The sequence below is a fragment of the Bombina bombina genome, chromosome 2 (assembly GCF_027579735.1).
Source record: "Bombina bombina isolate aBomBom1 chromosome 2, aBomBom1.pri, whole genome shotgun sequence".
NCBI classification, from domain to species: domain Eukaryota; kingdom Metazoa; phylum Chordata; class Amphibia; order Anura; family Bombinatoridae; genus Bombina; species Bombina bombina.
Genome location: NC_069500.1, coordinates 932,995,769 through 933,018,540, shown reverse-complemented (window position 1 = coordinate 933,018,540; position 22,772 = coordinate 932,995,769). Strand labels below are relative to the sequence as shown.

The window sequence follows — 22,772 nt, the reverse complement described above, 5'->3', positions numbered from 1 at the left end:
AAGAACATTGGACTGTGAAATATCAATATTTCATGTCAGGTTAGCGCATTTGAGAAAAGAACGTTTACACGGCATGTTGGGTATTTCTTTTCACTTTTCACACTCAATTAAAGTCTTTGGGGGAATACATAAATGCAGACTCGATATTCAAAGTTCAACTTTTTGCATGCGTCAGGTTAGCATGCTAGTGAAAGCTTTTTGCTTTTTTTTTATTATTAAATTATTATATTAGTTTATTGCAAAACTGCAGAAAGATCTTTTTTTTTCATTTTAAAGCTTTATTAGTAATATATGAAAATTTTACATAAGTAAACATTCAAAACAGTAAACATTAACTGTTTAAGTCATGGAATGAAAAGCAGTTTATGGGATAATGCGCCCATTGTCTTTGATCGTCCAGGAGAATGATGCCTGCTAAGTTAACTATAAATAGTCCTGGTGATTAGCATAGGTTTCTTTCCAATGTTGTTCTAATAAATAGTTGATGATGATGTTCTGTTAAATTCGAGTATCTATGTTACATGTACTCCTTATGATTTCCCATATAATTAAACAGTCCAAAATAATTAAGCATATCATTACAAGTTCATCGCCAAGATGGTGTGTGCCTGAATGAGAGTGAATGATGTGTCCAGAGGAAGGAAGGGGAAGGCAAGAGGAAAAAAAGGGGGTGAGGTGTGGGGTTGATTCATGGGGAGAGGGATTCTTCTCTTTCTAATCTCTGTTATAAACAGCTGTAACATTAGTTTGTGTATGTCTATTTTGCCTATTTTGCGGTAGTGAAACCTTTCTAGTTGCAAGGTCTTGGTGACTCTGCTCTCCCAGTCAGTCTTTTTGGGGTGTGTGGGTGTTTCCCAGTGTTTTTGGATCAGGCTTTAAGCACTGGCCAGCATCAGTACCATCAGTTCTGATGATCAATTTGTCCTACTCATTGAAGAATTCTGCCAGTAGGGGGTATATCTCTATTTTCATTAGTCAATGCTTAGCAGGGAGCCATGCTAAGGTGCCTACATTATATCTTACCAGTATATTTGTGGCCAATTCCACCCAATCTTTGTGTGTGGAGTTGTGGCTCAAATGTTGTAGTATAGCGCTCGTCTATAGAGTAGGAGGTTGGGCAGTGCCAGTCCCTCTAGTGTTTGTTTGTTGATTCTTGGTTTAATCCCTTGCCTTATGAATGTCTTGATCAGTCTTTGGACTCTCATTAGAAGTGTCCGGCAGGGGTATGGGAAATGTCTAGCAGGAGTCTAGGGAGTACTTTATTTTGATGACCCCTATTCATCCAAGCCATGATATTGGCTTTGTTTTCCATATGGAAAGATCATGGGCAATTTCCTTTTTCAGTGAAATATAATTATCAGTGAACATATTCATGGGGGATGCTAACAGGTACATGCCTAGATATTTTAATTTGTCCATTTTATAGAGAAGGAACTGGTGGACAGGTGGATTTCAGTCAGGTGATGTCGTCACTGGGAAGGGACCTAGGTAGTAGTTCTGACTTAGTCAGATTAAAAAGGACATTGGAAACTCTGCTATATCTATCAAATTCTGACAGAAGGATGGAGGAGTCTACTTCAGTGATGGTTAGTAAAAGATAATCTGTATACATAGCTAGCTTAAATTCTTTGGGCCTCTTGTAGCCCCCTTTATCTGAGGGTTTGCTCAGATGTTATTAGCTAGTGCTTCTATCGTAAGAGTGAGAAAACTTTTTACTTTTAACTTACGCTACCCGTCGCATGCACAAGCTAACACTCCACACGTAATCTAGCCTTAAATCGGTTGAGAGTAAGAGTAGGAGTGTGTGTTAATTTTAGAATTAAAAATATACAAACCCTGTGGATGATTCCAGCTGAGTGCAGATGTTTAATGCCACATAACATTTGGTAAAGCAGGTAAGACATTCGCTCGTGATCTAGTTCCATCTGAATCACCTGACACAAGTTGGCATCCATCAATTCCATTACTAGGTAACTAGAAAAATCAGGAATATGCATAGTTTTTATTAAACAAGATTTAAAAAAAAAAAAAAAAAAACATTTCAACTCAAAATATTTTTCCAGTACAGATAACCATAGTACTTTATGAAATCCACATAACAATATATTGTTTTATATTAAATTGTCATTGGGGAGCACTGCAATATTTGGGATGTTAAGAGATCTGATATCTTTCTGTGCTCTTTATTACTCATATAATTCAGTATAATATCTGTGATCTGAGGAATGTGACAAAGGTGTATTTTAATAACATTTCTCCATATAAAACAGGAGGATGTTGGAAAAACATACTGTATATCTTTTACGCCCCACTGAATGCCACTGAAGAGAAGTAAAGGTGCTATACATTAACTTTATAAGCCTTGGAATTTAAGTCTTTATTTTTTTAATTTATAAGATAAATACATCACTAAGTTTTGATTGGTGATATATGGTATATATTATAATGCTATACAAGGTGTTCTTTACTTATTATCAACTGAGGCATTTTACTTACAACTCATATTTTGCCACATTCAAGCAACTGTAGCCAAATCGTATTTTACATGTCTTTCTTGTTTTACAAGCCATTTTTTAAAATGCTTTTTAGTTAATTAATTTGATGCATTTGTGTGTGCACGTGGATGTGTTTTGTGGATATATATTTTTTAATAACTTATGGCTAGATCACAAGTTTGGCGTTAGGGTAAAAAAGCAGCGTTAAGGGGTCCTAATGCTCAGGGTTGGCTCCAAGGGGGGGCATTGGGGGCAATGCCCACCCAAATGGAATGCTGTGCCCCCTCAAAAAATATTGATATGATTATACGCTTTAAAAATAATAAATAAAATAATGAATTGTTATGTAATGCAGCATGCTGGGGGCAGAGTTAGCTGCTGAACTGTGAGGTCACATCACGCATCTTCAAGGAGCTCGGTGTCTTAACCTCTTATTTAAAAATTGGAAGTTAGAGACTTTTTGGACTTGTCTTTAACCCTATTAATTTTACCTAACTATCGTGAGTTACTCATTTTCTTAAACAATAGACTATGATAAGAATATGATTGTGTCATATAAATATAAGTCTATAATTGGCTACCGGCTTCTATCGACGCCTCAAAAGTGCACTGTGAACTTAGTCATTTATAAACTTATATTTATATGATACAATCTTTTTCTTATAGGTTCACAGTACATAGATTGTATTAAGTAGCCTGATATCCATTAGTTATTGCAAAACAGGTATAGCTAAATCTAATCAACAAAATTACCAGTACCTAAAAACCTAGTATCCTCACTGCTATTACAAACAAAGGGGTTAATTGCATTGGTGGGTTTGGGGTGCATGGCTGTTTAGGGGACATGATTGAGATTTGAGAATAAGTTTAATGGTTTTGGATCATGGTGATTAAAGGGTGCATTGTTTTTAAGGAACTATTGCACTGGGGGTCTCAAGTTTAATGGCCCTGTTTTAGTGCACTGCATTGGATATAGACTTCATTCTTTTACCTAGTGATTTAGCACATATTCTCCAAATGTTAATAGTGGGGGATTAGCCAGAAGCTACACTTTCCTGCAGAATATGTAGGTGTGCTCTTATTTTGACTCTCATACATGCTTTGTAAATGCGTGCCCCCTTTTTAATGCCCGCTGGTATTATGAGTCTGACAGGTACAGGTGTACCGCTCACTTTTTTCCGCGACTCGAGGCTACCGCAAATCCCCTTACGTCAATTGCATATCCTATCTTTTTAATGGGATTTGCCTAACGCCGGTATTATGAGTCTTGGAAGAAGTGAGCGGTAGACCCTCTCCTGTCCAGACCCCTACCGCATATAAAAGTCAGTAGTTAAGAGTTTTATGGGCTAACGCCGGAACATAAAGCTCTTAACTAAAGTGCTAAAAAGTACACTAACACCCATAAACTACCTATTAACCCCTAAACCGAGGCCCCCCCACATCGTAAACACTAAAATAAGTTTTTTTAACCCCTAATCTGCCGACCGGACATCGCCGCCACCTACATTATACCTATGAACCCCCCCAACATTACAACCCATCACCCACACACCCCTACTCTAAAACCCACCCAATCCCCCTTAAAATAAACTAACACTAAACCCCTGAAGATCACCCTACCTTGAGCCATCTTCACGCAGCCGAGCACAAGTGGTCCTCCATACGGCAGATGTCTTCATCCGATTAGGGCAGAAGAGGTCCTCCAGGCGGCTTCACCCAGGCGGCATCTCCTATCTTCATCCTTCCGGAGCGGAGCGGGTCCATCTTCAATCCAGCTGACGCGGAGCATTCTCTTCAAATGAAGTCCTAACGAAGAATGAAGGTTCCTTTAAATGACGTCATCCAAGATGGCGTCCCTTGAATTCTGATTGGCTGATAGAATCATATCAGCCAATCGGAATTAAGGTAGGAAAAATCTGATTGGCTATCAGCCAATTAGATTGAAGTGCAATCCGATTGGCTAATCCAATCAGCCAATAGGATTGACCTTGCATTCTATTGGCAGTTCCAATCAGCCAATAGAATGCGAGGTCAATCCTATTGGCTGATTGGATCAGCCAATCAGATGGCATTTCAATCCGATTGACTGATAGCATCAGCCAATCGGATTTTTCCTACCTTAATTCCGATTGGCTGATAGGATTCTATCAGCCAATCGGAATTCAAGGGACGCCATCTTGGATGACGTCATTTAAAGGAACCTTCATTCTTCGTTAGGACTTCGTTTGAAGAGGATGCTCCGTGTCGGCTGGATTGAAAATGGACCCGCTCCGCTCCGGAAGAATGAAGATAGAAGATGCCGCCTGGATGAAGCCTTCTGCTGTCTGGAGAACCTCTTCTGCCCCGATCTGATGAAGACTTCTGCCGTATGGAGGAGCACTTGTGCCCGGCTGGGTGAAGACGGCTCAAGGTAGGGTGATCTTCAGGGGTTTAGTGTTAGGTTTTTTAAGGGGGGATTGGGTGGGTTTTAGAGTAGGGGTGTGTGGGTGGTGGGTTGTAATGTTGGGGGGTATTGTATTTTTTTATAGGTAAAAGAGCTGATTACTTTGGGGCAATGTCCCGCAAAAGGCCCTTTTAAGGGCTATTGGTAATTTAGTATAGGGTAGGGAAATTTTATTATTTTGGGGGGCTTTTTTATTTTATTAGGGGGATTAGATTAGGTGTAATTAGTTTAAAATTCTTGTAATTCTTTTTTTATTTTCTGTAATTTAGTGGTTTTTTTCGTAATTTAGTTTATTTAATTTAATTGTAATTAATTGTAGGTAGTTTAGGTAATTCGTTTAATGATAGTGTAGTGTTAGGTGTAATTGTAACTTAGGTTAGGATTTATTTTACAGGTAATTTTGTACTTATTTTAGCTAGGTAGTTATTAAATAGTTAATAACTATTTAATAACTATTGTACCTAGCTAAAATAAATACAAAGTTGCCTGTAAAATAAAAATAAATCATAAGCTAGTTACAATGTAACTATTAGTTATATTGTAGCTAGCTTATGGTTTATTTTATCGGTAAGTATTTAGTTTTAAATAGGAATAATTTATTTAATTATGTAAAATTAATTTTGTTTAATTTAAATTATATTTAAATTAGGGGGGGTTAGGGTTAGGGTTAGACTTAGGTTTAGGGATTAATAACTTTATTATAGTTGCGCGACGTTAGTGGCGGCAGATTAGGGGTTAATAAATTAAATATAGTTGCGGTGACGTTGGGGGGAAGATTAGGGGTTAATAACTATAATGTAGGTGTCAGCGATGTTGGGGGCAGCAGATTAGGAGTTTATAAGTATAATGTAGGTGGCGGCGGTGTCTGGAGCGGCAGATTAGGGGTTAATAGTATAATGCAGGTGGCGAGGATGTCGGGGGCGGAAGATTAGGGGTTAATAAATTTTAGATTAGGGGTGTTTAGACTCAGGGTTCATGTTAGGGTGTTAGGTGTAGACATATTTTTTATTTTCCCATAGGAAACAATGGGGCTGCGTTAGGAGCTGAAAGTTGCTTTTTTGCAGGTGTTAGGTTTTTTTTCACCCAGCTCAGCGCCATTGTTTCCTATGGGGAAATCATGCACGAGCACGTTTTGCCAGCTTACAAATACAAAATAAATCAGTGCGCCAAAATACCTGTGAGAAAAAAAGTTATATAAACATAAAGTGCATGATGCTGGTAGGATTGATAATACCTATAAGTTGATAGATAAATCAATTATAATAGTGACAAATGTGGTCAAAAAAAACAAACCAAACCACACCACTGTAGATGAGTAATGGAAATGAAAAAAGGACAGTTCAATAAGTCCGTAATCCGAATCTCAAATCTGGAACTGATTGCCAGCTTACCGCTACCGTAAGCAACGCTGGTATTGAGGTGAGATGTGGAGCTAAATTTTGCTCAATGCTCACATTTCTGAGGCTAACGCCGGCTTAAAGAAAACTCGTAATACCAGCGTTGTTTAAAGGGAGCGGTACCGACAAAACTCGTGATTATATTTCAAGAACTATCAAATTTATTTTCGAAAGATATATAACCACTACATACACTCAATGATTTACTTGAATAGGTTCAGAGTATTTGATTTATTTTTCTCAACCCTTTTCAGGTGTTTCTTTGAAGTTTAATCAGACCTACAGCCCAAACCTCTCTATATGAAATTTGTGAAGCAGATAGATCTTATGAGTTCCTAAATATTCTAACTGTAGTGGTCTGAGAAACAAAAACAACCTGTATTTCAAAGCTAAGGAACTCATTCAAACATTCAAAAGTAAGAACATTCTGATCTTGAATCCACATCCTTTGGAAATGTTTGTGACATAATAAGTTACATCACCTATGACATCATCAATAACAACATAAATGTTATTTATACTGACATCACAAACACATATAACTGTCAGGATCTTCCCTGGATACCTGCCTTTCTCAGTTAACCCCTCCTACCTTACCTTTATATCCTGTCCACTCCCTGTTCCTAGTGCTTAGTAATTTTGATTTCATACCAAAGGAAGTCTGTGTCTACACTAAGCTGCTTCACCTTCAATTTTCATATTGGAAACCTCTAGCTTATCAAGTGAGCTGTACAGGACAAACTGTGCATCTTTAAACAAACATCATCTGTACTTTGTTTCTCAACCTGTCACAAACTACGGAATCTGTGAAGATTAATTTCGCTTACATCAAGGCTGAATTTCTATCAAGATACAAGTAAGGACTACAACCGCTATTGTATATACTTTGCCAGTTTAATCTAATTTGTATTATTGCAACTTACAAAAGACGTTCCTTGCTAAAATCTTTCGGCTTGTTAGCCGCCGAACAGCGTTAGGAGTTTGAGCGTGTGACGTCACCTGTTAATCAATCTGACTGCTTCAGCAGCACGCCCCCTGCATCGCTCCGCTATTCCTTCATTACACTACCTGTGTGCAAACGGACTGTTCCTTCTTATCAACATCTCCAGAGACAGTTCACAATTAGTTTGTCTTATCAGATTATCTCATCCTCAGTTTGGATTCCGTACTCAGTGAATTATTTTGTTGCTATTATAACTACTCAGTAGTTACAACCATTCTTCTTATTAAATTCACTACTTATTAAGGCATTATTACAAGTGATTCTTGCCATAAATAAGACAGTGATACAAAACATATATTTGGTCTACAGCTGAGAGTCAGAATTATAATCACAGGATAACAAGACTCACATACTAATCCTTATAAGCCTTGTTGATCCTGACAATATTACTAAGCCATGAAATCTGATCCAGTAGACCTTCCTCAGATTGTATTTAACCTTTCCCAACGTGTGGATCAAATGGGACAAGCCCTAAGGGATTTGGAAATAGAGAACCAATCTTTAAGGAGAGTGATTAGAGACTCTCTAACAACAAGAACAGAACCAGTCCCTGAGCCTGTTGCATCCCTTCCTGAACCTTTTTCAGGGAATAGGAAGCTTTATCGACAATTTAAGACAGCATGCCTCCTCCTATTCACCCTTAAACCGAGAACGTACTCCACGGAGAGAGTAAAGGTACTCACTGTGATTTCATTCCTACGTGGTGAACCAAGGGTTTGGGCAGACGCTTCATTTGAAAATAATCAGCCGGTACTGGGATCATTAGATGAGTTTTTCACTCAGATGGATGAACTTTACCAAGATACTGATTCCCAGATGACTGCAGAGATTGCAATGCGAAGCTTGAAACAAGGCAAACGTGTAGTGGAGGACTACATATCCGAATTCAAACAATACGCAAGGGATTCTCAATGGAATCCTATCGCTTTGCGTAATCAGTTTAGATTGGGCTTAGCAGACAATATTAAAGACGAGCTAGCCCGTACAGAAATACCACAGAGTTTGGAAGCTCTAATGAAACTTGTCATTCAAATTGACCGCAGATTAAGGGAGAGGAGGTCAGAAAGATTTCATACTGATTCAGCTCCAAAGCACCAGTCCATCCAAAACCCTTCACAAAGCAGTAAAACAACATCAGAACCAATGGAGATTGGTATAGCTAGGGCTCCTCTAACACAGGAAGAAAGGACCCGCAGAAGATTAAATAGGTTGTGTATGTACTGTGCAAACTCCACGCATACAGTCAGCGAATGTCCATTGCTGCAAAATTCAAAGAAAAGTAAGTCCCATATCATATCAACTGCTAATATACCAAAAGGTACTCATACTTACTGTATGCTTTCTCTGTCATTGCAGTGGGATCATCGAAGAATACCATCTGAGGCTATAATAGACACTGGAGCTTATGGAAACTTCATAAATTCTGCTGTAGTCAAATCTAATAAAATTCCCTGTGTGTTAAAGCATACACCAGTGTCAGTTCGTGTCATTGATGGTTCTTCCATCGCTAGTGGTCCTATCACTCATAAGACAATACCACTATTAGTAACCACTTCATCTGGTCATTCTGAATATATAGAATTTGATGTATTACCTTCTCCTTTGTTTCCTATTGTTTTAGGTATCACTTGGTGTAAAAAGCATAAACCATTACTAAATTGGGAAACACTTGAAGTCACTTTTACTTCTTCATACTGTATTGAAAATTGCTCCTCTTTTCATCCAATTTTAGAAATAGTGACTCAGGTTCCACAGATTCCACAGGAATATTCTGATTTTGCTGATGTCTTCAGCAAGACAGAGGCCGAGACTTTACCACCACATCGAGAGTACGATTGCCCGATAGATATTAAACCTGGATCATCAATCCCTTTCGGACGATTGTACCCACTGTCAACTCCAGAATTAGAACATTTGAAGACGTATTTACAAGATAATCTACGAAAAGGATTTATTCGTCCTTCCACCTCCTCAGCCGGAGCCGGCATGTTCTTCGTAAAGAACAAGGACGGATCACTTCGCCCTATCATCGATTACCGCGAATTAAATCAGCGTACTATCAAAAATCGATACCCTCTCCCACTTATTCCCGAATTGATCGAGCACCTACAAGATGCCACAATTTACACTAAATTGGACCTTAGAGGAGCTTACAATTTGATACGAATTCGAGAAGGCGATGAGTGGCTAACAGCTTTCAGGACCAGGTACGGTCTCTTTGAGTACCTGGTCATGCCATTCGGGCTTTGTAACGCCCCAGGAACATTCCAGCATTTTATAAATGACATTTTTCGTGACCTCCTTGATATCTGCATTGTCATTTACCTGGATGATATCCTTATATACTCCAATTCATTTCAGGATCATGTGAAACATGTACGAACCGTTCTGTCCAGATTAAGATCACATCACCTCTATGTAAAATTAGAAAAATGTGAGTTCCACTCTAAGACTATCTCATTTCTAGGATATAACATCTCTCCAAATGGAATAGCAATGCAGGAGGATAAGGTTGAGGCAGTTAAAAATTGGTCTATCCCAAAAACAAAGAAAGAACTTCAGAGATTCCTTGGGTTCACGAACTATTATAGGAAATTCGTGAAAGATTTCTCCAAAATAGCCAGACCACTAACTCAGCTCACAAGTTCTACAACTAAGTTTCACTGGACTACTGAAGCAAATACTGCCTTCGAACTTCTAAAATCATTGATAACTTCAGCACCAATTCTACGGTTTCCTGATGCTAAACTACAGTATATACTCGAGGTTGATGCATCAGAATATGCACTAGGAGCCATACTCTCTCAAAAGAAATCTATCACTGAAGCTTTACATCCAGTGGCGTTTTACTCCAAAGTTCTATCTTCAGCAGAGATTAACTATCCCGTGGGAGAGAAAGAACTTCTGGCTATCAAGAGGGCCTTAGAACATTGGAGACATCTTTTAGAGGGTACTATTCTCCCTATAATCATTTATACAGATCATAAGAATTTAGAATTCCTCCAAACAAACAAAACTCTTTCGTCACGACAGGTACGGTGGAGCTTATTTTTTACAAGGTTCAATTTCCACATCATTTACAGACCTTCATCAAAGAACGGAAAGGCTGATGCTTTATCAAGAAAGGATCTTACCTCCTACGGCCACTCTACCTGAGTTGGATGAATATGAAGTTGATGCTATTGTTGACTCTTGCATCTTCCATGGTCAATTACAGTATTTGGTACATTGGGCTGGTTATTCTCCGAAAAAGGTCTCCTTGTTTCATCGACGGTTTCCGGACCGACCGGGTCCTTGACACCTCATCATGTACCGTAAGGGGGGGGATATGTCAGGATCTTCCCTGGATACCTGCCTTTCTCAGTTAACCCCTCCTACCTTACCTTTATATCCTGTCCACTCCCTGTTCCTAGTGCTTAGTAATTTTGATTTCATACCAAAGGAAGTCTGTGTCTACACTAAGCTGCTTCACCTTCAATTTTCATATTGGAAACCTCTAGCTTTTCAAGTGAGCTGTACAGGACAAACTGTGCATCTTTAAACAAACATCATCTGTACTTTGTTTCTCAACCTGTCACAAACTACGGAATCTGTGAAGATTAATTTCGCTTACATCAAGGCTGAATTTCTATCAAGATACAAGTAAGGACTACAACCGCTATTGTATATACTTTGCCAGTTTAATCTAATTTGTATTATTGCAACTTACAAAAGACGTTCCTTGCTAAAATCTTTTGGCTTGTTAGCCGCCGAACAGCGTTAGGAGTTTGAGCGTGTGACGTCACCTGTCAATCAATCTGACTGCTTCAGCAGCACGCCCCCTGCATCGCTCCGCTGTTCCTTCATTACACTACCTGTGTGCAAACGGACTGTTCCTTCTTATCAACATCTCCAGAGACAGTTCACAATTAGTTTGTCTTATCAGATTATCTCATCCTCAGTTTGGATTCCGTACTCAGTGAATTATTTTGTTGCTATTATAACTACTCAGTAGTTACAACCATTCTTCTTATTAAATTCACTACTTATTAAGGCATTATTACAAGTGATTCTTGCCATAAATAAGACAGTGATACAAAACATATATTTGGTCTACAGCTGAGAGTCAGAATTATAATCACAGGATAACAAGACTCACATACTAATCCTTATAAGCCTTGTTGATCCTGACAATAACACACAAAAGTGTATAAACTAGGAAACTAAAAATTTTAACGGAGGATATGCTACTGTAGGTACACACATACTTGTACAAGTATATTATTATGCTAATAGAGATCATTGGCTAATGATGAAACTCATGACGAGCCATGGATGATCCTTTACAGATATATGGTATAGATACAAATATTTTAGAATGCTTAGGCCATACAATAGCGCTTGAAATGTGAGCTTTGTGCTGTCTTCTGCTGCTACAGCACTTACACTCGAGACTGGCTATTATGCAAAGTAATTTATCTAAAGGCTTCCTCTAGGTCGCATAATTTACAATTGCTGTTCCTCACTAGGATGACATAATTACAAATTGAGTCTATTAGAAATTGGCACCTTTATGTGCCATCTGTTCTAAATGAGAGTAATGTGGTCCCTGCTAAAACTATGGGGGCTTTATGTTAACATCTTTTTCTTGGGTTTATTGTCAAGAAAAAAACACTGTTGATTGTTACAATTTAAGAAACAAAATTACAATTATTCCAGCTCTCCAGTCAAAAGACAATTTTAGGAAACCATGATAGGAAAAAAAATAAATTCTGGTAGCACCAAGACAACATGAAATATTTTAGAAACTATTACCTGCATTAGGCCATTAGCAACACATCACATTGGTCTTCAAATGAATATAAATATTTAAAATGTAGCTACCTAATAATTCTATTTATATAGGAAACTATGAGAAAGAACACTGAGATTAAAAGGCCATTGCCATTTTATACACTATCATTACCATATCAGTTGGATGTATAACCAAGCTAAAGAAGAGTGAATGGTAATATAGCGTGAAGACTCAGGACTAACAACAAGAGAGAGCATGGAAGCACTCAGCAAACATAGCAGCCCTTACTATCATATCAGTGAAAAAAATAAATATATCACTACCTAAAATATCATTGTCTCATACAGCACAGTGTCTTAAAGCCAGGAAGGGATTCTTCCCACAATGTTTTTCTTTTATATTAAACAGCTCAATGTATACCATGTTTTTATTCTAAGCATGACAGGTTTGAGATGCAGTTTTCTAATAATGTTTACTAGTACATATGCAATATTTTGGGGGGATGTAAGACACACTTTTTTTAACATAAAAAGGCAAATTAAATATATTTTTAATATTCCAAGTGTATTGTGGTTTGTAGCCACCAGGATGTGATATATTTATTGCAGTATATTTGCACCAAATATGTGTTACTTACTTTACAGTATTAATTTGGTGCATAAGATGTAACGTATGACCGTATATGATTGCCTAGGTACACGTAGATATGCTCATAAGACCTCAGGAGGCTGCATGTGTCTTTAGCAGAAGCAGTGTTTGCAATATCGTATAACATTGCTACAAGCACTGATGCTTTACAGGCCCATTTATCAAGCTCCGTACGGAGCTTGAAGGGCCGTGTTTCTGGTGAGTCTTCTAAAGACCGCTGCTCCATAACCCTGTCTGCCTGCTCTGAGCAGGCGGACAGGAATCACCGAAAATCTACCTGATCGAACACGATCGGGTTGATTGACACCTCCCTGCTGGAGGCGAGTCAGCAGGGGGCGGCGTTGCACCAGCTGCTGGTGCAATGTTAAATGCAATGTTAAATGCGGAGAGCGTATTGCTCTCCGCATTTAGCGAGGTCTTGCGGACCTGATCCGCAGTGTCGGATCAGGTCCGCAAGACCTTTGATAAATTGGGGCCTTAGTGTATTAAAGACAGATGCGTGGTCATGAACTCCTATGAACCTACTTAGGTTTATTCTTTAATAAAAGGATACCAGGAGGAGAATGAAACAAAACATTGGATGCTCTGTCTAAAGCTTTAAAGCTTAATTTAAACTTTTTCTATCACTTCAACTTTTGAATTAATCTCTAAATATATTAAATATACGGCATTACACTATGGCACTGTATGCTTATTTGTGACATAATATGCTAATTAGTTTATTTGGTACCTTTATTAAACTTTGTTTAATTATAATTTATGATTGAGATAAACTGTTCTATCATGCAGTTAGCTCCTGCACCCTTCAAACATTAAATAAACTGTGTTCCAGTCAGTAATTAGCACCACATAGCATACAGAGATCATTATTAATATGAAAATATTTTTTTTACTTGCTATAATTTATTCACAAGTTTTTAATGTGTCACTTATTATATGGTAATAGGTTCAGGTTAGCCGTATATTATGTAAACCAGACAAGACACCATTTTTTATTTTTCTATTTTGACTTTTTAAAAATAAAGAATCATTTTTTTTTATGTATAATTTCATTTGATATCAAGATTACTTACACATCTTGGAAGTCCTCAAGCGATTTCTGTGGTGTAAACACATTTAATAAACTGATAATCTGAAAGAGAAGAAAAAACAACATGCTCAAAAATGACAGATGACAACTATATGATGGAAGATTTATTACTTTACTGCAAAGGTCATTTGTGTAACCTGTACAAAAGAGGCACATGAGACAGGAAACCTAATTAAAGACGTGTTACTATGGAGAAGAACCTTAAAAACCCTGTGAGTCCATTTCTGTCTCTCTTATATGAGCCTGTGTGTTAGATAATAAAGAGATAGTCTACACCAGAATTTTTATTGTTTTAAAAGATAAATAATCCCTTTATTACCCATTCCCTAGTTTTAAATTACCAACACAGTTATATTAATACAATTGTTTACCCCTGTGATTGTCTTTAGCCAAACAGTGCTGACTCCTAGGTAACTCCACGTGCGTGAGCACAGTGTTATCTATATGACACACATGAACTAACACCCTCTAGTGGTGAAAAACTGTCAAAATGCATTCAGATAAGAGTCAGCAAAAAACAGTGATAGAAGTAAATTGGAAAGTTACATGCCCTATCTGAATCATGACAGCTTTTTTTGGACTAGACTGTCCCTTTATCTATACCCTTCATTATACCTTTTCTTCCACTAATGTTATACTATGTTTAATAATTATGTTTTATTGATGGAGAATTTAATAAAGTTGTTTAAATAAAAAAATGTGAGATCATTTGGAACAGCTGATAACAACTCTGTTATTTTAATGTTAAATGCTATTAACAATCGGATGCGGTGTTAACTTGCACGTTATTGTCACCGCTCGCTTACCTACAGCGCTGGTATTACAGGTTTTCCTAAACCCGGCGTTAAAAGACAAGAAGTGAGCGTGGAGCAAAATTGTGCTCCATACCGCACTCCAATACCAGCGCTGCTTAAGTCAGCGGTGAGCTGGTTGTACATGCTCGTGCACGATTTTCCCATAGACATCAATGGGGAGAGCCGGCTGAAAAAAAGCCTAACACCTGCAATAAAGCAGCGTAAAGCTCTGTAACGTAGCCCCATTTATTCCTATGGGGAAACAAAAGTTATGTTTACACCTAACACCCTAACATGAACCCCGAGTCTAAACACCCGTAATCTTACACTTATTAACCCCTAGTCTGCTAACCCCGACATCGCCTACATTATACTTATTAACCCCTAATCTGCCGCCCCCGACATTGCCGCCACCTACATTATACTTATTAACCCCTAATCTGCTGCCCCCAACATCGCCGCCATCTACATTATACTTATTAACCCCTCATCTCCCGCACCCAATGTCGCTGCAACCTACCTACACTTATTTACCCCTAATCTGCCGCTCCGGACATCGCCGCCACTATAATAAACATATTAACCCCTAAACCGCCACACTCCCGCCTTTGCAAACACTAGTTACATATTATTAACCCCTAATCTGCTGCCCCTAACATTACCGCCACCTACCTACATTTATTAACCCCTAATCTGCCACCTCCAACGTCCCCGCCACTATACTAAATTTATTAACCCCTAAACCTAAGTCTAACCCTAACACCCCCTAACTAAAATATAATTAAAATAAATCTAAATAAAAATTCCTATCATTACCTAAATTATTCCTATTTAAAAATAAATACTTACCTATAAAATAAACCCTAAGCTAGCTACAACACTCTACAAATACCTGATAATAATAATAATATAACTAATAGTTACATTGTAGCTATTTTAGGGTTTATTTTTATTTTACAGGCAAGTTTGTATTTATTTTAACTAGGTTGAATAGTTACTAAATAGTTATTAACTATTTAATAACTACCTAGTTAAAATAAATACAAATTTACCTGTAAAATAAAACCTAACCTGTCTTACACTAACACCTAACATTACACAACAATTAAATAAATGAAATTAATTAAATACAATTACCTAAATTACAAAAAAAACACTAAATTACACAAAATAAAAAACAAATTATCAGATATTTAAACTAATTACACCTAATCTAATAGCCCTATCAAAATAAAAAAGCCCCCCCCCCCAAAAAAAAACCCTAGCCTACAATAAACTTCCAATAGCCCTTAAAAGGGCCTTTTGTGGGGCATTGCCCAAAAGAAATCAGCTCTTTTACCTGTAAAAAAAATACAAACAACCCCACCAACAGTAAAACCCACCACCCACACAACCAACCCCCCAAATAAAATACTAACTAAAAAAACCTAAGCTCCCTATTGCCCTGAAAAGGGCATTTGGATGGGCATTGCCCTTAAAAGGGCATTTAGCTCTATTGCTGCCCAAACCCTAATCTAAAACTAAAACCCACCCAATAAACCCTTAAAAAAACCTAACACTAACCCCTGAAGATCCACTTACAGTTTTGAAGACCAGACATCCATCCTAAACGAAGCCAGGAGAAGTCCTCAGCGAAGCGGCAAGAAGTCCTCATCGAAGCCTGGAGAAGTCTTTATCCAAGCTGGCAGAAGTGGTCCTCCAGACGGGCAGATATCTTCATCCAGACGGCATCTTCTATCTTCATCCATCCGGCGCGGAGCGGGTCCATCTTCAAGACATCCGGCGCGGAGCATTCTCTTCTTACGACGACTAAAGATGAATGAATGTTACTTTAAAAGATGTCATCCAAGATGGCGTCCCTTGAATTCCATTCAGCCAATAGAATGCGAGCTCAATCCAATTGGCTGATTGGATCAGCCAATAGGATTGAAGCTCAATCCTATTGGCTGATTGCATCAGCCAATAGGATTTTTTCACCTTTAATTCCGATTGGCTGATAGAATTCTATCATCCAATCGGAATTCAAGGGACACCATCTTGGATGATGTCATTTAAAGGAACCTTCATTCATCTTTATTCGTCGTAAGAAGAGAATGCTCCTCGCTGGATGTCTTGAAGATGGACCCGTTCCACGCCGGATGGATGAAGATAGAAGATGCCATCTGGATGAAGACTTCTGCCTGTCTGGAGGACCACTTCTGCCGGCTTGGATGAAGACTTCTCCCGGCTTCGTTGAGGACTTCTTGCCGCTTCACTGAGGACTTCTCCCGGCTTCGTTTAGGATGGATGTCTGGTCTTCAAAACTGTAAGTGGATCTTCGGGGGTTAGTGTTAGGTTTTTTTTTAGTGTTAGGGTGGATTTTAGTTTTAGATTAGGGTTTGGGCAGCAATAGAGCTAAAAGCTCTTTTAAGGGCAATGCCCTTCCAAATGCCCTTTTCAGTGCAATGGGGAGCTTAGGTTTTTTAAGTTAGTATTTTATTTGGGGGGTTGGTTGTGTGGGTGGTGGGTTTACTGTTGGGGGTTGTTTGTATTTTTTTTACAGGTAAAATAGCTGATTTCTTTGGGGCAATGCCTCGCAAAAGGCCCTTTTAAGAGCTATTGGTAGTTTATTGTAGGCTAGGGTTTTTTTTGGGGGGGGGGGCGGCGATGTTAGGGACAGCAGATTAGGGGTTAATAATATTTAACTAGTGTTTGCGATATGGGAGTATGGCGGTTTAGGGGTTAATATGTTTATTATAGTGGCGGTGATGTCCGGATCGGCAGATTAGAAGTTAATCATTTTATTTTAGTGTTTGCGATGTTTGAGGGCCTCGGTTTAGGGGTTAATAGGTAGTTTATGGGTATTAGTGTACTTTTTAGCACTTTAGTTATGAGTTTTTTATGCTACAGCTTTGTAGTGTAAAACTCATAACTACTGACTTTATAATGCGTTATGAATCGTGCAGGATAGGCTGTACCGCTCACTTTTTGGCCTCCAAAAAGCTTGTAATATCGGCGCTATGGAAGTGCTCTCATTGAAAAAAGACTTTATGCCAATTGCGTAAGTTAATTTGCGGTACGGCCAAAAAGGTGTGCGGGACAGCTGTACCTACAAGACTCGTAATAGACGCAGAAGTGAAAAAGCAGAGTTATAACCCATAATGCTGCTTTTTTACTTATAACGCAAAACTCGTAATCTAGCCGAATGTTAAGAAATTGGGTTGTTTAGCACCACAATAATATTTTACTGAAATTTACCATTCTGATTTGTTTTAAAATAAAAGCTTCCTTGTAACTAAAATTAAGAAACATTGACTTCAAAATTAAATGGACATTAAACTGTTGTACACAACCTCAACAGAACTACTTACCATACTATTCTTTTTCCTCTGCTGCTTGCAGCTCTCCTCAGAACCGTTCTCTTATTTTAACATTTTTACATGTGTTGGCTGCTGAAGAATAGGGATGGGCAAATGTTTCTAAAAATTCAAAATTTAAAACGAATTTTGATACATTCGTTCGTTCGAATCAAATTTCGAATGTTTATATAACATTCTAACATTCTATTTTTGAATTTTCGTTTTCAAATTTTTCAATAACATTCGAAAATATTTGTTCGAATAATAGAATGTTTAGCTATGTATTTTATATCATATTTAATTTTGAAATGTAATATTCAAATTCAAATGTGACATTCAAATTCGAATGACACATTCGAATTCGAAATAGTATTTCTAGTCTACAACTGTGTTTTGTAAATGTAATATTCAAATTCGAATGCTACATTTGAATCGAATGTCACATTTGAAATAGTATTTGTAGTCTAATACTGTGTTTTATAAATGTAATATTCGAATTCAAATGTCATATTCAAATTTGAAATAGTATTACTAGTCTACAACTGTGTTTTATAAATGTAATATTCAAATTCAAATGTGACATTAGAATTCGAATGTCACATTCGAATTCGAATGTCAAATTCGAAAACTGTAAATAACATTCGATACTAGAATTTTTATGAATATTCGTTCTTATCAACATTTGATTATGTAAATCAAATGTGTACAATAACATTAGTTCTAACATTCAAATTCGAATATAAACATATTCACCCATCCCTATTGAAGATCCACATTTTCATACTGGGAGCCACCATCTTGAAATTCATATTCGTATTCTTGCACCATTTAACAGAAGTGCTGGGCATTCACTGTTCAGTGATTACCTGCTTTTTTCAGCTGTATTGTGTGCTTTGGGCTAGCTTACACAATACAGTGGGAGGTTTCCATTTTGTAGTTTATACACACTCTAAAGCTACATTATATATATATATATATATATATATATATATATATATATATATATGTAACTTGTAAGGATCCACACTTGCACTAGCTAAAGGATGTCCACCAGGATGCTGGTGAAAATTTAGACAGAATTCCAATATATACTTTTATACTTACAGTATATACACATAAACAAATCCTGTGATGATCACATTATTTCAGGGGATATTTCCCCTTCCTCAGACCAAAAGTCTGAGGAAGGATTGATTAACCTTGAAATGTCTCAATACATTATTATTTTTTGTTTGGCACATAATCCAGAGAGTGCAGTTATTATTAGATTTATATGTGTGTGTATATAAATATATATATATATATATATATATATATATATATATATATATATATATATATAAAACAAGAGAATGCACTCTCAGGACTTTTTAAAAAAAAACCAATTTAATGGAACGTTTTTGGGGTTCACAACCCCTTCATCAGCTGATGAAGGGGTTGTGAACCCCGGAAACGTTCCATTAAATTGTTTTTTTTTTAAAAAGTCCTGAGAGTGCATTCTCTTGTTTTCTATTTGACGATATATTATTGCACCCAGGCGAGTTGGCCATTGGTGGGCTGAACTGGAAATCGTTTACTACTATATATATATATATATATATATATATATATACCACATGAATAATATAGAGCAATGCACAACACAGCTGTAAATTTTAAACAATGTGAAGGCAGACTACTTCTGTCACAGAGTGCAAGAATACCTAAGTTCCAAGATGGCTGCGCCCAGGATAAAAATGTGGAGCTTGACCAAAGGGCAACAGTAAGTGCTTAAAATAAGAGAATGTTTGTAATGTTATATATATATATATATATATATATATATAGCATTACAAACATTGTTGCCTGCACTGCTGCCATATATAGCTCTACATATGTGCATGCTCCTGAGCCCGCCTGATTACATCATTGAAAGAAACTAAGTTTTACCAAATTATACCAAAAGTAATTTCAAAATGTTTTTAAAATTGTACATTGTATCTGGATTACAAAGTTATGTCCCTATAACTACAGAATTACCATCTTTTACATGCCCCATTGCTAATTTCAGAGCAAATAGTGCTGCTGAATGGTGCATACAAACCAAATCACTAAAATGCTTGCAAGGTGCATATAAACATATCAGTATACATCCATATGATCTGAGATTGCCACCTGGTGGCATTTAAACTATAATTGGCACATTAATTTCACTTTGGGCCAGATTACGAGTGGATCGCTATTTAATGCTCCCACTCAAGTGTTAACTGCGCTAGAAGTAAGCTTTTTGTGCATGTTGGGTTGCGTTTGCATTATAAATTGAAAGTAAACTGTTTTCGCTCACAAGCACTAAAAGCAAAAGTTAGAATATTGCGTTTCTGTTTATGTATTCCCTTATAGAAGTCAATGGAGCAAAAAAACACCCTACTCACGTGCAAACCCAATCGCATATTATTATGTGCGCAAACTTGACATGAAAATATGAATATTTCACATTCCAATGTTCTTTAAATAGCAGAACATGTTCTATTTATTCATAAATAAATACATATTTCTACATATTTGTGATGGTATTTTGGTACAATATCTATACCTATATAAAGATGATTATATATATATATATATATATATATATATATATAAAAATATATATTTAGAAGTACTTAGAACATATTCTGATATGTGAAGAACATTGGAATTTGAAATATTTACAGTAAATACAAAGTTAAAACCTTTATTAAAAATGAATATTGCATATTTTTTCATGTTTTCATCTACTTAACTGCAAAGGACTTCAATGAACATATATGTGTGTGTGTATATACTGTAATACTGTATGTATTTATGTGTTTATATATGTCTGTAAATACATATATACACATATAAATACATATGCACACATATATATATATATATACACACATACAAATACATATTTAGACATGTATATGTATGTATCTCAATGATAAAGCCTTATTTTTCCTGTTTTTGCAATATTTTTTTGCAATCATTTTTATTAGGTAGTGTTATTATGAGTGTAACTGAACTTTGTAATGTATTTTTGAAGTGTTTTGTGACACAGTTAACCCCAGCTCTGAGGACGTGCTGACCCGACCAGCATTAACTTGAGTTGCGGTCAAGCCGCACTTTACTTTCATCTTGTAATATGGGCAATAAACCCAACGTGTGCAAACACCCGCGATAAACCTCTTATTGCTTGTGAACAAACGTTTGTGCTCCGCTCGTAATCTGACCTTTAGTTGGATGTTTTTTTTAACACATACTTGTGTTAGACTTGCTTAAAAGTAGATCTAAAAGTGGATATTTTTAAATGTATTACCGTTTTATACAGTACAGGTAGCCCTCATTTTACAACGGTTCAATTTACGTTTCAGAATAACAACCTTTTTTTCCAGTCATGTGACTGCTATTGAAAAGCATTGAGAAGCAGTGCATTTATTAAAATAGCCAGTAGGTGGAGCTATCTACTTGTGTTGCAGCAAAGCCAAGAAAGCTGAAATTAATCAGTTTAACGAGACCTGAGCTATCGAGCAGATTTCAAAGGAACAAGATCTTCCTGTCTATAAATAAGTCCAGATTGGAATGCATAGAAAGAACTGTTTGCAGAAAAATGCAAGTGAAGTCTGTGTTGTGTGATTATTTTATTAGGTTTATAATGCTGTTTAGCAAAGGTTTTTGTTTTTTTAACTTAGTTTAATTATATATTCTGTGTTGTGTGATTATTATATTAGGTTTATAATGCTGTTTAGCATTTAAAGTCTTCATTTCAAAGCTTTTAAAATAATGTATTAGGTGTTACTTATGACAATTTTGAGTGGGGCCTGGAACCTATCTCCCTCACTTCCCATTGACTTACATTATAAACTGTGTTTTAATTTACAACGGTTTCAATTTACAACCATTCCTTCTGGAACCTAACCCCGGCGTAAAATGAGGGTTACCTGTATATGTATTTATTTTAAAACACAACATTTTGAACTAAAAAAAGCAACATTTTGTTTGTATGCTGCTAGAGGTGCTTGTCCAACAAGGAGTTGTCTCTGTCAGCAAATTAGCAACCTGTCCCTAGGGATCTGTTTTTAATTATTTATATGCTAACATATTATAATTAATAGAGATGTTATATCTATAAGTTTAATGTTTCTTTAAAATGTTATGCTACAGTGTACTCTAAAGTGTCCATTAAAATATTATAAATAAACAAGAAATATAAAATATCTTATATACTAATGCTGATACTGAAAAATTAAAATAAAACTACACCTACCCATTAAATGCAGGATAATTTGAATAATATGAACTGGCTGACAACAGCAATAAATATATACTGCTCCGGGCAAAAATTTCCATTAATGGTAACAAATTGATTATTTATCAGCAAATTGAATATGCACTAAGGACTGGGGTTTTTTTCTCGGATGGTTAGCTACATTAGAAATTGCAATACACTCCAAATGCAATCAGTCCCCCATATTAAAAACTGCAAAAAGGTAATGCTCTAGTGTGTTAGATCTTTTATTTATTGCATAGTTGCTAGTATATAATTATATGTTTAACCCCTGCAAAGCAGAAATGCATTACTGAGACCTAGTTGAACGCATTTTGTGAGCCAATGAAAAGAGCCAATCAACAGCTAGTTCCTAGTAGTGTTTTTCAACTAAGGATACCAAGTGAACAAAAGGAAATTTTATAATAGAACTAAATTGAAAATACTCTGGGGTAGATTTAGCAACTAGCGGATGCTGCTATCTAACCCCGTATTTTCCGGCTCGCCTAAGACCGCTGCTCCT

General features: G+C 36.7%; 1 protein-coding gene across 7 annotated transcripts in view; it reads right to left on the bottom strand.

Annotated features, from left to right (window-relative positions):
• Positions 1-22,772, bottom strand: part of MAPK10 (mitogen-activated protein kinase 10) — a 283,673-nt gene that overhangs the window by 213,833 nt on the left and 47,068 nt on the right. For all 7 annotated transcript variants that reach the window (XM_053700777.1, XM_053700778.1, XM_053700779.1 and 4 more), the window contains exons 3-4: positions 13,834-13,892; positions 1,836-1,974 (exon numbers count right to left, since the gene is read on the bottom strand). In XM_053700777.1, coding sequence (XP_053556752.1) covers positions 1,836-1,974; positions 13,834-13,892 — 198 coding nt within the window. The remainder of the gene's footprint in view (positions 1-1,835; positions 1,975-13,833; positions 13,893-22,772) is intronic.